Source organism: Meleagris gallopavo, chromosome 1 (genome assembly GCF_905368555.1).
Source record: "Meleagris gallopavo chromosome 1, MGAL_WU_HG_1.1, whole genome shotgun sequence".
Lineage (NCBI taxonomy): Eukaryota > Metazoa > Chordata > Aves > Galliformes > Phasianidae > Meleagris > Meleagris gallopavo.
Genome location: NC_139404.1, coordinates 30,342,093 through 30,356,285, shown reverse-complemented (window position 1 = coordinate 30,356,285; position 14,193 = coordinate 30,342,093). Strand labels below are relative to the sequence as shown.

At 45.3% G+C, this 14,193-nt stretch overlaps 2 protein-coding genes across 13 annotated transcripts in view; one reads left to right on the top strand and one right to left on the bottom strand.

Annotated features, from left to right (window-relative positions):
- The window catches only part of ARID2 (AT-rich interaction domain 2), a 107,896-nt gene extending 105,146 nt beyond the window's left edge, over positions 1-2,750 (bottom strand). The window contains exons 1-3 of one of the 5 annotated variants that reach the window (XM_085219924.1): positions 2,449-2,750; positions 968-1,028; positions 716-809 (exon numbers count right to left, since the gene is read on the bottom strand). In XM_085219924.1, coding sequence (XP_085076050.1) covers positions 716-809; positions 968-1,028; positions 2,449-2,632 — 339 coding nt within the window. In that variant the 5' untranslated portion in view covers positions 2,633-2,750. Of the gene's footprint in view, positions 1-715; positions 810-967; positions 1,578-2,448 lie in introns of those variants that run through there. The other 4 variants (XM_085219908.1, XM_085219916.1, XM_085219913.1 and 1 more) reach the window with 4 other exon arrangements.
- Positions 2,751-2,880: 130 nt separating this feature from the next.
- The window catches only part of LOC116216652 (uncharacterized), a 48,682-nt gene continuing 37,369 nt past the window's right edge, over positions 2,881-14,193 (top strand). For 3 of the 8 annotated variants that reach the window (XR_014882206.1, XM_085219938.1, XM_085219932.1), the window contains exons 1-2: positions 2,881-3,389; positions 4,149-4,212. Coding sequence is in view for 3 of the 8 variants with exons in the window: in XM_085219938.1 (XP_085076064.1) it covers positions 3,118-3,389; positions 4,149-4,212 (336 nt within the window). In the remaining 5 variants the exon portion in view is untranslated. Of the gene's footprint in view, positions 3,390-4,146; positions 4,213-14,193 lie in introns of those variants that run through there. The other 5 variants (XR_014882208.1, XM_085219940.1, XR_014882199.1 and 2 more) reach the window with 3 other exon arrangements.

Sequence of the window (14,193 nt, the reverse complement as noted above, 5' to 3'; positions counted from 1 at the left end):
TTGAAACCCGCACGAGTTGCCCACAATGCGGGGCGGTGCGGGAGGGGCGCCCCCTGGGCCGCGGGGTCCTCCTGGCGGGTCCCCCCGGGCCGGAGCCACAACCACGGAGAGGCCTTTCTTTTGAGGCCTACATCTCTGTCCCCAGCCTCGAAGCCTAAAGATGGCTATTTGATTACACACTGTCTCGGGTGCCCCTTTTGTTATTTTTCCCCGGGAAGGGCTCGGAGGGCAGCGCCCGGCCCCCCCCGGCCGCGAGGCTCGGTTCCTAGCCCATGCTCCGTGCCGATTATCGATGTTAAACATGCCCGCTAATTTTGAGTTGCACTAAAACTGCGCTCAGACTCTCTCCTCTCCGTCTGCCTGAGAGAGAGGCGGGCAGAGCCGCAATCACAAGCGAAACAAACTGCCCCTCACGGCCCCGCTCCCCCCTCGCCTTCCCCCGGGGCCGGGGGGGGGAGGGGGTGGGCAGGGAACGGGGCCGGGGCGAGGCCGGGGCGGGGGGACGCCGTACCCCGATCCCCCCGCATCGCTCAGCCGACAAGGCCGAGCCACCAACCTGCCTGCCTGCTTCCTCCTTCCACCCCCCACCTTCCCTAACCCTCTGGAAATAGGCCGGTTCCCGGCACCCCGGCTCCCCCCGCCGCCCCCGGGGGTCAGAGAAGACTTTTGGGAAGAGGTTAGCGGGAGGGAAACCCAAATTAAAACTTCCACTCACCTTCCCAAATCCGCCTAAAGTGGTGACTCTGGTGTAGAGAGCGTGAAGATCCAGCTCCTTCCCACCCACCACAGGGATCTTCTTAAAAGGAGACCTGCCAAAGGAGATCCACACAAAACACCGCCACTTGTCAGCTCTGCCCCCTCTTCTCCCCTCGCTGGGGCCGCCGTGTCCTTCAGGGAAGGGGCTGGAAGTTGGATCTGCTCGGTTAAAGCCTCCCCCCCTCCCGTGCCATCTCCCCATTTTCCTCACCCTCTGCTGTGGTGAAACTGCCGCAGCTCGTCCAGGAAAGCGAGTCCCTTTCTCCGCTGGTCTGCGTGGTTTTTACCCGTCGAATTTGCCATTTTTGTATTAAAAAAAAAAAAAAAGGTCCTCGTAAAAAAAAAAAAAAATTAAATCCAATTTGAAAAAAAAAAAAAAAACGGCCGACGACAACAACAACAATCCCCGGCTCCTCCTCGCCTTTAAGAGACCCAGGTGCCCGTGCTCGGCCGGGGATCGGCCATGGAGAGGGGCTTGCTTGAAAAAAAGTTTAAAAGGAATAAGGGAGCCCCGCGAGTGCGGTAACCGCGAGTCCTGCCTCCACACAGCGCGCGGGCACAGAGACGGGAGCGAGAGGGGCACGCTCCGCGATTCCTCCTCCCGCTGCCGCTCTCAGCACCGCGAACCCAGCCGATCCAGCCTGCACATGAGACTCAACATGGTGCTGCTGGATCACACAATGAATTGGGTTACTGTTGTGGCGGGGTGGGGGGAGCCGGAGTGAGGTACTGACAGTGTGTGTGTGTTACAGACGCGGCTCCGCGCGGTCGCCCTCTCCCTCGCTCGCTCCCTCCTCTCGCACACACACACTGCACGGCTACGGCGGCGGCGGCGGCGGTGGCGGCGGCAACGGGATTCACTTCTCTTCTCTCTCAGACAAAAAGATCTGAGGCCGCCGTGCTTCTGCCTGGACGAGAGCGCAACACAGCGGAGCCCGGAGGCCGCTCCTGGTACTGCACGAGGCAGCTCCGAAGGCAAAAGCCAGCGCAGCCCCAGCAAGCAGTTCCTGGCGGGGAACAATAGGCTCCTCTCGCCGCTAAGGGCTCATCTGCAATGTGCCGCAAACTTCACACAAAGCCGGGCGGAAAGAGGAGAGGGAGAGGGACGAGAGGGGAGGAAAAAAAAAAAAAAAACGGCTACTACCGGTTGTTCCAGGGCGAGGGCCGGGAAACGCGCCCGCCGCGCCGGGCTCGCTCGAGCGGCCGCTCCCCGCTCCGGGGGGAGGGCGGGAGAGGTGGGCTCGGAGCGCCGGGCCGGGTAACGGGGCCGAGCCGAGCGCCCCGAGTTCGAGGGGAGAGGCGACGGCGACGGAAGGGGGCACTGCCGGATTTTGACTTTCGGAAAAGTTTGGAGTCCCCCGGCCCGAGGTGTTCCCAAGGACAGGAAATCTCCCCGGATGGCGTGGGGGTGGGGAGCGCCGTGCGGCGGGGGCGGCGGGAGCCCCGCTCCGGGCCGGGGGGCCCGCACTGCCCCGAGGGAGGCGCGGAGCCGGGGCCGCCCCGGAGGACTGCGGCAGGGCAGGGACTCCACCGGGCCCCACAAACACGTATTTTTTCTTCTCGAAATACCGTGCCCTGTAATCGGACAGCTTTAAGGCTGCTCCGCTCCATCCGAGACACGTTGCTGTGTCTGTATGTTGAAAAGAACGCAGAAGCACAACGTTACTGAAGAAGGAAGGACGCGGCCCTCACCCCAGACAGGCGTTAGCCATAAGTGGCAGCCCACCTTCCTCTCCGCATATGGTGGTGCGATATTTGTAAATATTTCCCTCGTCACGAGCATCCAGTGCCTAGGAGCGCAGGATGGTACCTGCGGCCAGGCCAGGCATCTGGGGCGAGATGGGCCTGCGGGGCCTCCAGCCCCAAACATCCCCATGGCGAAGCTGCGGGGCTCCAGGTGGGCCTCGGTGCCTCCCTGCCGCTACCTGAGTTGCGGGTGGGGCTCTGGAGGAGCACTCCTACCTCACAGCCAGCGCTGAGACCCAGGGCCAGGCGGGGCCTTGCCTCGTCCTCAAGCAGAACTCCTTGTTAGTCATGGGCTGTGGGGCAGATTGTGGCCCCAAGGGCGCGCTTATGGGAAAACTGTAATTCCCTTCTATTCTATATACTAAGTTAAGAAAATAAAACATACACACACACACACACACACATATATATATATATTTTTTAGGAAGATTTTTTTCCTCAAGTGCTGTTTCAGCTCATATAGACATGCAGCCAGGCGCTTGCTGAAGGTCTGCCCTTGGGTCACACTTGTTGGGGTGTCAGGGAGCTAGGAAAGATCCGTTTCAAATTAATAAATATTGAAAATGGGCCTCTCTGTGTGGATGGAGAGGTACTGCCTGAACTTCCGTGTAAGAAATGCAGTATCTACTTGCTGTAGCATTAGGAGACACCCCCAAATCAGACCTGCAGCAGCTCCTACTCTGCACCCCCGTCTGTGGCACTTTGTGTTTCTGCTATTTCAGCAGCGAGACTCCCAAAGCCAGAGGGACTGAAAACAAACAAGCGATCGAGGGTCCAGATCGCTCTGTCAGATGCACGCAGCGCACCCTGCCTTCAGGAGGGGCGGCGGTTGCCGGCCGTGCCTTCCTGCAGCCACGGGGTCCCCTCGGCGAGGGGCGGCGGCGGAGGTGAGTGGTGCTCGCCCCGCTCGGCGGCGGGCGGACGGGCGCGTTGCGTAGCAGGGCTAGGTGGGCTGCCATGCGGAGCGCGGCAATTGCGCACGGTCCCTTACGTAACCGTCAGCTGGGGATTCCCTGGAGGGGGTCACTCTATTCAACCATTATGCAGACCCCAGCCGCCGCCGCGCCGCGCTCGGATCGCCGCCGCCGTGGGTACTGAAGCTGCGGTCGCAGCCAGCGCGGCGGCTCCTCACAAAATGGCGGCGCCCATGGAAGCGGCAGCCCCATTTTGTGCCCGGCAGAGCCTGTCAACAAAACGCCGACTTGGCCGAGGCTGAGGAACAGAAGGCGGCGGCTCGCTCGCGTTACGGAGAGCGGAGGGAGGAGAGCGAAGGATTTCACCGCCCTCCCGCCGCCGAGAGGAGATTTTCTATACAGCGTGCGCGTTGGGGGAGGGAGAAGAGGGAGGTGAAGGGGGACGCGAGCAGCGAGCGCGTCAGAGGCGGCCTCGTCCCAGCGCGGAGCGGCGGAGCGGGGGAGGGGAAGCGAGGCGAGGCGGCGGCTTTGGCGGCTACCGAGGGCGGCGGGAGCGGGCGGCGGGAGTGCGGGGCTCCGGGGCGTGAGGCGCCGCTCCACGCGCGGGGCTCGGACGGAGGGAGCGCTGCTGGCGGATCGCGGCGAGCCTGCAATGAGTGACAGGGCGATCCAGCGCTGCACCGAGCTAACTAGGTCACTGCCAGCACTTAATTACTGTTTGTTTCATTTTAGTGCGTGCCTTATGAATAAACCAGCTATTAGGCTGATGCTTCCAGTAACACTATCCAGCACCCAGGTACAGAATGTCTGTATGGGGCTCTTGTGATGCCGGCTCGGTAATAATTGCTGTTTTACATTAACGCGGCTGGGTTTCTGTGGCTCGGTTCTTCAGCATGTCGCTGAAATGATGGAGATCCATGTGATGAGGCTGCGTTGCATCGCCTGTCTTGCTATTTTTATGCTGTCAGGAGCTCCCTTCTCTTTGGAGGTAGAGAAAGGACTTAAGGGTTTTTTCCTGACTTACGTGCCTTAATATGCATGCATTTAATGATACCTAAATAAAGGAGCTGATGTTTTTCATTGTTAATGTGATAATTATTAATGCACCAAAATACATTTCTAGTTAAGAATTAGGAAATATAGCTTGTCGTGTATTAAAGATCAGATGGTTAAAAGGGAAAAAGTGCCGGAGCTTTTGTTGCTGTTTGTTTTTCACATTCTCTTATTTATCTGTATAGTAGCTGTCAATGCAATTTGAATTACTTTAAATTGTAAAATAAAACCTGTGCTATTATTAACTGTTTATAAAAGTTAATATGTACAATGAATTTTAGTGTGTAAGTGGTGTGCATGGAAGCAGCATTCTTGGGGACAGTTCAGGTCCGGTAATTGAACTGTCACTGTTCAGTAGTGGTGGTTGGGTTTGTCGTCATTTGTTGTTTTTTTGGGCTTTGTTGTTGTTTTCTAAGTATCACTGTGTTAAACAAATTTTCTGTCTTGATAGCAGTGCTGCAATTTCAAGCTTTTCCCCTGAATCTTTAATATTAAATTCTGTGCTTATCACCTGTCTGACCAACTGTTCCTATCCAGAGTGCAGGCTACAATTGCTCTTGTCAGCGTGCCACTGACTGCATTGGCTTTCTGGTGGATGAATTACTCTTGCTTATTTCCATTTTCATTTTTGCTTGTGCTGCTCATGAATTGTGGCAACATTACAGTTTGATTAGAGTAACTAGTATCACTAGCTGTGTGCTATTTATGTTAAATGGTAAACAACAAATTTTTAGAAACTGAAGTTAGCATAGTTAATTTGTGTGTATGTGCCAGCGTGTATATATGTATGTTTTTAGAAAATGCGGCCTATTAAGTGGGCTAGAGGAGAGAATAAAATCAGTCTGAAGACTGCAGGCAGCAGTGGTGCATTAATGTACGTGCAGTCTGGAAATAAACACAAGAATTACAGAATGAACATCTGGTAGAGGAGAAGGGCTTAGAAATCTTGTACATTTTAGTGACGTTCATCTCAACCGTTTTTAATAAGATGTGTTAAAGTGTTGAAGTTAACTGCATATGTTAGTCAAAAGGCTTCACTGTTTGCGCAGCTTGCTGTGACAAATGCACCTTTTAAGAAGAGGTTAACAAGAGGCTCAGCAAGGGATTAGTCCTACCCCTTCTTACCAAGCAATATTTTAAAACTCTTTATTTCATATGGTTGTGCTAGCTAGTTCTTAAAGATGCTGCTGCTTTGTAGTAAGTGGCTAGTCTTCAGCGGTAGTTTATTAAATCATAGATTAAAGAATTTAATACATGAAATTAAATGCTAAACAGTAGAGCAAAGGAAAAGCAAATGTGCAATATTATGGTCTACTTCTGCACGCTTGTACAAAATTTCCACTACAGTTAGAGGAGTTAACTGCCCTTCCTTGCAGGCTTGTTTTGGATAATCTTACATAAATAAATAAATAATGCATTTGCATTGAAAAGAATAAACTTTGTAAGTTGTTTATTTAATAGATACTTCCCTCCTGAATGTGTTTTATGCCCTCCTCATCTTATTTTTCAGTTATTACTTCTCAGGAAGTAGAACAGTTGAAAAAATGGACTCCATTAGCATAGTCTTAAATAATCAAGTAAATCATCTAAACATTTTCTTAAATATTATTTATAACTATTGTAATTTTCCAGTATTTGCTGTTCTTCGCAGAGGTCCAACTATTGAAATCAATACATTTTAGGATCATCTGGGCCCCAAATTAAAAAGGCTTCATAGTTGAAAGTTTTTCAGTTGAGCAATGTAGTATGAAACATGAAGCAGGAAAACCCTGAAAGCAGCTGAAGGAGAAGTAAAAAAATACGTGAACATGCTCCCACTTGATTTCAAAACTGTAGTGCTTTTGAAATCGTTAATTCTTTTGTAGGTCCTGACTTTTGTGTTCTGAACACTTGGAATTGGCCAAGCTTCAACAGTAAGATTAGATTAATGAATTCATAGCCTTTTCTTACATTTATCAGGCCAAATTATGTGCTGCATTTCGCATGCCATCATATATGTAATGCAAACTAAGGCCTGAATAGTGGATCTTTTTTGGAGGTTCTTATAAGCACAGAAGTCACGCACCAGTTTGCCATCAGGATATCATTGTTTTTTAAAAAGAAAAAGAATGGGTTTGCACTTAGTAGATGACCTATTTGCATCATTACCTTGTGATTACCTGTATGATTGCATGATCTAGGCATGCTTCCCCTGCCACTAGCTGTACTCGTTCCCTGAAATAGCACTAGTGTGATTCATGTTTCTGGTGGCATGTGTGAAAGTTTGATTGAGATGCAAAACGGAAAGAGTTCTTCTGAATGTTTAAAAGGAGCTGTGCTCAGAAATGCAGAAATCATTGTTACATTTGGCTCAAACTTTAAAGGTTTTTGTGGAGCAAGAATGATGGTAGCACAACACTGGTGTGGGAGGTCTCATTAATGCAGAAAACCGGGCTTAATAACTTAATGTTGTTTTTTAGAAGTTCACGTGATAAAATGCTACTCATGTGAGAGTTCTCAGTATTACAGATCTGCCAGCAGTAGTCACTCATCACATAGCACTGTCTCATCATTGTACTACTTTTACCGATTCAAAAGGCAGTCAACGGTAGCTAAAAATATGTAGAAATTTCTGTAAGCAGGTGCCTTAGTTAACTTTTATAGAGACGTAAGTGGAAAGGGAAGTAGTCTAAATGTGTGGACAGACATTACACGTGACAATTTATGCATTTCATTGTAATACACGCTGCAAAACTTCTGAAAACTTCGGTAGTAAGTGAAAGAAAGAACAATTACAAAATGCTTTTGAAATTGCTCACACCGATCAAATACTCAATAGCAGTGAAAAAATCATGAATACCCACAGATGCACTTTTGAAGGAGAAAATTTGTTGGTTAGCTGTAATTGTCAGTCTGCCTCTTGGTGCATTATTTACTAGGGATTTGGCCTTATGGACTATAGATCGGTGAGCAGCATTGCATTGAGTGCTGCTGGGTTGCCCAATAAAAAGACATACTCCTCTGTTCAGCTTAACTGGAAGAAAAAAATATCTCAAACTTACTGCACTGGTCACACATAACTTTAAAATTGCACTTAGAACATTGATTTTAAACTATTTAACTATAGTAATGTCTAACAAAACTGAAAAAAAATGGGAGAAGCAGTTTTTGACGGTATTTACATATAAAGGCCTGTCAAATATAGCCAAGTATCAGTTCCTGTTGCTTGCAGTAACATGATAGCATTCAAAGTTCTTAGGGGAATCTATGATGCTGATCTTCTCTAGATAATACAAGAAAGTTTGTGAGGCTGGGCCGCTACTCTTCTGGGTTTCAAACCTGAGCATAAGATCTATCTCACCCAGAATCTTGTTGCAAAGGATAGCTGAAGATGCTTACATGGCATTTAGGACTTGGTTTAGTGGGCGTGGCAGCAAGGGGTTGATGGTTGGATTAGGTGATCTTAGAGGTCTTTTCCAACTTTAGTGATTCTGCAATTCTAAGTAGTAAAGTATTATACATATGATTCTGTACTACCAGTTCTTGTTTTTTGTAGTTTCAAAAGGTACCAGGATCTCTATATGTAAGAGTAACTAATGTGCAGAGCTGGGAAAGTCTGCCTCTGAGCTGTGATATTCTTGAGAGAAGAGTGAACACAGTCTCCTAAACTTTCTAGCCCCTTAACAAGAGGCAAAAATGTAGTCTCTGGGTATAAGATGAAGTAGCAGTGTTAAAATGTCTTGCATTATCTTGTCCTTATCTAGATTGTGTGCTGTACTGGGGAACTTCGTTCTAGGGAGAGGTCTCACCCTTCTCTTGAAACTCCCTTGCTTGTGTCAGAGAACACTACAGAAGCTTGAAGAATTTTTTCAGTCCTGCTGAAGAAGGAAAAAGGAGATGAAAGAAAATGTGTGTGCAAGCAAGAGAGTGGAAAAAAAACCTGATAGTTTTAGGGTAAACCCCATTCTGGCAGCCTCTCAGCAGTGATAAGAAACTCTCAGTGGCATCCACTTCGGGTGCATCTCCTCAGGTACAATTGATGCAGACTTTGTTTTCATCTTTGGCTGATTTAGAAATAAATAGTTTTGCACGTGTTCACACGATTGGTAATATTAAGGCTTTATAGTTTTCAGTATTTTATTTCAGTTTCTAGAACGCAAACAAATGTCATAAGTCACGTGCTGCACCAGGGACTGCTTGTGTTGTGTTGTCTAGTGCAAACAGCAGTGTTGGGTAAGGTTTTGGTATGGTTTAGTTTCTGAGAATGAAACTTCTTCCTTTGTCATTTCATCCGTCATCGAGTTACCCTTGTGTTAATTTACAAAGTGAAGATAGATTTATTTTTCAGCGCTGCAGGTCCAGATAGACTTATAAGACAACAGAAGTGAAATCTGACTGTAAGTGAACCCTTAGAAAAGCGTTTGATCTACCTATATTTTAATAAGTCTGGGCTTATTCTTTGCTGTGTGTTAGGGAAATTAAATAATGTGGGTGATAGTTTTTCTTCAAGAGGTTTCCAAGCTGTTACAGAACCCCCATTGCATTCCCTTGGAATTAGTTCTGCTTAGCGCTTAGGAAAATGGAGCCAGGTCCTTAATCCAGGTGTGTGTGTCATGTTTGTAGTGCTATACAAAAATGACAGCAGATATTTGATAGTGCAAGTTTCCTCAGTTTAAATATTGTTTATGTCCTTTTGCCAAAATGTGCTAACTAAGCCCTCAAAGATGTTTTTATGATAAATTTTATAATTTTGGGTAAGTGCCTGGAGGCAAGTTCATCTCAGGATCCATTTCTTTATTTCTAGAAGAAAATATAGAGACACTTGATTTACTCTCTTATTTTTCATATGCCAAAGAGTTCCTGACTATAAATAAAAGTCTGATAGTTTCAGTCTGCAACAGAACATTAAGGTGCTGTGTAATTACGCACAAAATTAACATGTAAACATCAAAATAAAGGGTGAAAAATTCAGTGCTCATTACGTAGGAGTTCTCTATGTGTGACATCGTATGTGTCTTTAATTATATGATCACACTTGTTTTTTTTATGCAGAATCCTTCAGTTTGAGATGCATACTGCTCACTGAATTTAAAGAAAAGGGAGGCAGTAATTTGTCTGTATCTACATTATATTTAAATGTTTATCTGAATAGAGGATTTTTGCTTTTCCTTACAGGCTTTTTCCAGTGTAATCATTGGAAAAATATCTGAATGCTTCATGTATATGAACGCATTAACAACATTGAGAGGTAGTAACATTATCATCAGTGTTGACAAAGTTAAGGCACAGAGGGATTCACTGCAAGAATGGCTGCTGATTTGGGGTGTTCTTCACTTAATCAAAGCAGAGCTTTAATGGTTGTAATTTACGGTTATTCAAGAGTGAAAATAGTTCAGCAATAGAAGAGCTCACCGTGGCTTCAGAACAGCGTTTAATTCAGCTGGACCATGTCAGTTTGCCCATACGTTCTGTGGTCCTGTCTGCATAATTAGGACTTTTCTAATGAGGGATTATTGTGGTGCTTAGAAACTGCAGTAAAGAAAGCCATGTAAGTATTGTAGATGCTGTCTGGTACCTAAGTTTCAGTGTTTTACAGAGGCTTACATTTGGAACTCAGAAAACAAGAAGCATTTAATGAGAGGCCACCTGTTCGGTGTAAGAAACTCACAGATCTGTGTAAATCCCCGATGAAGAGAGAAATAGAACTTGGGTGCACCCATCAGGAGTGATTTGCTCTGGCTTCCCAACCTTGCCTCTATCTCCCCTCCTCCCGGCGGCCTGCTTCCTGCTCGCTGTGCCATGTGCCACGGCCATCCTCCCGGCCCGGGTGCCAGAAGAGGGAGCACCGAGCGCAGTGCAGCCCCGACCCTTATTGCAGTCCCCTCTGCTGCCTCACGTGGGAGTAACCAATCTGCAGCACTGCTGACGCCACACGGTTGTCAGAAAACCTTACTTCTGCTTGCTTTTTTTTTTTTTTTTTTTGGTTTTTTTTTTTTTTTTTTTTTGCTGTGCACGTGCAGCTTGAGATTCAAATGCTAATGCTTTATCATGATACTCAATCGGAAAACTTCCCAGAAGACTGGTCCCTGATTCAAAGTAGATCTTTGGGGGGGGGGAAAAAAGTGTATCTTCCATTGTTCCTTAAAAGATGTCCTGGAAGCTGAAGTCCACTTGAAGTAGAATCCTGCAAATGTATCTTAGTAGCCATTTGGCACCATTTGCATTCGTAGACTTGATATGCGATATACAGTATGATTGCAACCTGTCTGTCCACTGGGCTTGAATACAGGAAGTTGGCTATCCTGTAACATCCTCAGGTTGTTCCAGGATAGTGCTAATTACTCAGAATAACACTGCTAAGTACAGAGACAGTGTATGAAAGGAGGGCAGCAAGTCCTGTACTTACAAATGTAATAAAAATGTTCCTCACAATGGGAGTTTTGGTGGTGACTTCATCAAATGGCCTTATGGCATTTCTGTAGTGGGCATATTAACTGGCCATTTGAATAGCATCTGAGCTGTTTCTCTTTGTTAGGCTGAGCTGTGCTTGCCATCCTGTGCTACCTGTAACTGTGGTTACAGTGTCTCAGTCCAGGCTGTCTGAAACAGTTTGATCACCTAACTGGATGTCTTGGGAAAATTCTCTAAGAGTTACCCTGGTGTGCGATCTCTCTTCAAGGGGCTCTGGTGGTTTCATTGCTAATAAAAGCTTAGCCTAGCAAATGTTATCAGATATCTGTTTGTTTGTTTGTTTTATTGCTTAATTTTATTCAGGGGGGAAAAAAAAAAAGAAGCATTGCCTGGCTACAGATTATAATGATGAGAGCATTTTGTCCTCACTGTGGTACTACTGATTCCAGTTTGATGTGACAGTGATAGAAGGGCTTTTTAGAGCAGTTTGTTTTATTATAAGAAGTCCTTATCCTGTCTCTGTCCCATCCTAACAAAATGTCTAGGGCATGTCTTTTAGCAATATAATTAGAACACAGAAGGGTATCCTATGGCCATATGCCTCTCAGTTGAGAAAAAGAGAGGAAAAAAAATGGTTGAAGGAGAAGGAAGAGTCTCTACTTCCTTTTATATAGTCTTCATAAGCACAGTCACTAGGGGTTTTTGTGGCTTAAAGCTAGTAACATTATTCTATTAAAAAATGTTTCATTAATATTTCCCAAGGTATAAATGTATAATCCTGAATGTTTGTTAGAGTGAAGGGTCACCAAAAGTCTGCTTTTTGGTGCTGTTGTAGTTCCAGGGAAGATAAAGAAAGGAAAACGTGGTTTTTGTTTGAATTCTGTTTCTTTTTACTCATTTCAGTGGCAAAGTTGCAATTCCTGGGTATAGAAGCCAGCAAAGCTGACCTCTGCATTCCTGCAAGTGGCTCATTGCTAGCTGGGAAGAAACTGGCAATTTTCAAACAAATAATTGAACCAGCTTCTGTATTCTTCAATATTCTTTCCACAGAAAGTGAGGAGATGCGATATTTGCAAATTTCTGAAAGATAAGTGGACAGGATTTTAAATGGCCTTTTAGGTAGTCCAACAGATCTTTCCCTGCCTTGGTAGATGACAAAACTACAAATTATATGCTGTGCAGTCACTGGCCTTCCAAACAGTTCCCTTTAAGACCAAAGCTCTCCAGATCCGAATGTCTCCATTTCTGTTTTGAAAAAGGGTTGTCCTTGGCTAGTGAGAGTTGCTCCTCTGTGCAGTGCCCTTTATCATCAGAGTACTGCCCACTGCTTGTTGTTAGGACCTCTTAGAAAGAAAAGCAAACCCACCAACTGCGAAACTAATTTGGGGTTAATTTGTTAGTAAAGTGTGCTCATCTTAAGTGTGAGGTAGCAATAAATGTCATAAAATCAAACCCCATTGCTTTTTAAATGTGAATGAAGCTATTGGAAGTTGGGCAGTTGGAAGGCAAGTAGTAAGTAGGCAGGTGCACGTGCCTGGGTGTGGCAGCAGAAGAGTACTGCACGCCAGCTATCTGGGGTGGCACATTTACAGTGTAAACTATCAAATGCAGCCCTGTGCCACCCTCATGGAGTGCACTGTTCTTTCTGCTGCTGCCCTCCACCTATCAGTAAGAGAACAGAAGCTTTTTAAGTTGCAGCTCCTGTAGTTTTCTCCAGGACCTGAACTCAAATTTCTTAAAGAGATTTGTGTCTACAAGTCGGTCTGTTGGAACTGGAGTGGTGGTGCTTAGACAATGTTGGTTCATCTCTCAGAACTGGAGGTCTGATATTGTGTGTGATGTCTTATGGATGATAAAAGTATATGATAAAAGGCTTAAGTACTGATAAATAGTTCTCACACTTTGTTTATGTCAGAGTTAATTGAACAAAGCTGCTGCCAATTCACTTCTCAAAGATAGTAATGAAACTTGTAAGGAAACTCATCAGTTGAGATCTGCAGCACTGTTGTCAATTTTTGCTATGGGTTTGCTATCTTGAAATACTTCACGTGTATTCTGAGCTCTGAAAAAGGACTTCTCTGCATTTTTTTGTGGAAATGGAAGAAAGGAGTAGATTGTTATTACAAAAATGCAGTCTTTTGTCTGAATGTTACACACATTTTGGATATACATACCTTTATAGTTTTTTTATCCCAGATTTAGCTGTCTGAAGCACTTTCCTCCTGTTCAGTGGTACATCACCTACACAAGAAAGAAGAGGGTGTGGAGAGGAGATGGGAGAATATCAAGCATCTGATACTTGTGTTCTTCCTTTGCACATCAGTCACTTCTTAAAGTACACCACAATTTCTGTATAATTTAGCAGTGGTTTGCTCGTTCTCATATGAATTTTGAAAATATCCTTTGCATTGGTTATTTAACTTACAGACACAGTGAAGTTTTGTTGTTTGAATTTCTGCCTGCCTAATAGCAATGAAAGGAGAAGTACTAGCTATGCAAACAGATTTTATTGAAGTATAAAGTCAGAGCCAGCAATTTACACAATGTACAGAAATGACATGTCATTACCACAGACTAGCTACTACGGGAAGTTACTGTTGAACTGCTTGCCAAATTATATATTAAGACTATTCATACCCCAGTCCATAAAACTAATCAGGGGCAAAATATTCCATGCACCTCAGAGTCCTGTAAACATTTGGGCTGGGGAAAAAAAATGTAATAGACAGCTACAAGCTATTGTATTGGACAGGTATTGAGGTAAAAGCTTCTCAAATTTTCTCAAAGTCTGAAATATAGTGTAAGTTAGGTGTCAGTTTTCATGGGCTCACTTCTTAGTTATGAATGTCTATGAATACAGTATCCATATCTCTTCTTAACCAATATGGTTCTTGTGGAGTACTCTAGTTTAAGGAACAACTGCAATCTTAGGCAAATGATTGGGTATGATGAGGGTAAATAATTTGCTTGATGGCATCACTAATACAAAACAGTAGTTGACTTGCCAAGTTAGTTGCTCGTGGATTGGTAGCAGTCTGACAATGTGATTTCTGAACAGCAATAATAGCTTTTTATAGTTACACTCTAAATACTCAAACTCATTTCTTCATATGTGAAGTTGTGGCACCACTGCTAGATGTTAGGTAATAGTGAATTTTTCAACAATTTGTTGAATTACTGGTTAAATTACTGCTGCTTCTGAAAAGGAGGAAATAATTGACCCTCATCCTCTTCCTTCTTCCTGGCACTGACATTCTTGCAGCCATACTGTAGCCCAGATGAAGATTAATTCAGCTGAAAATGTACAGGATGTAAAAGTTACCTTTTAAAGGTG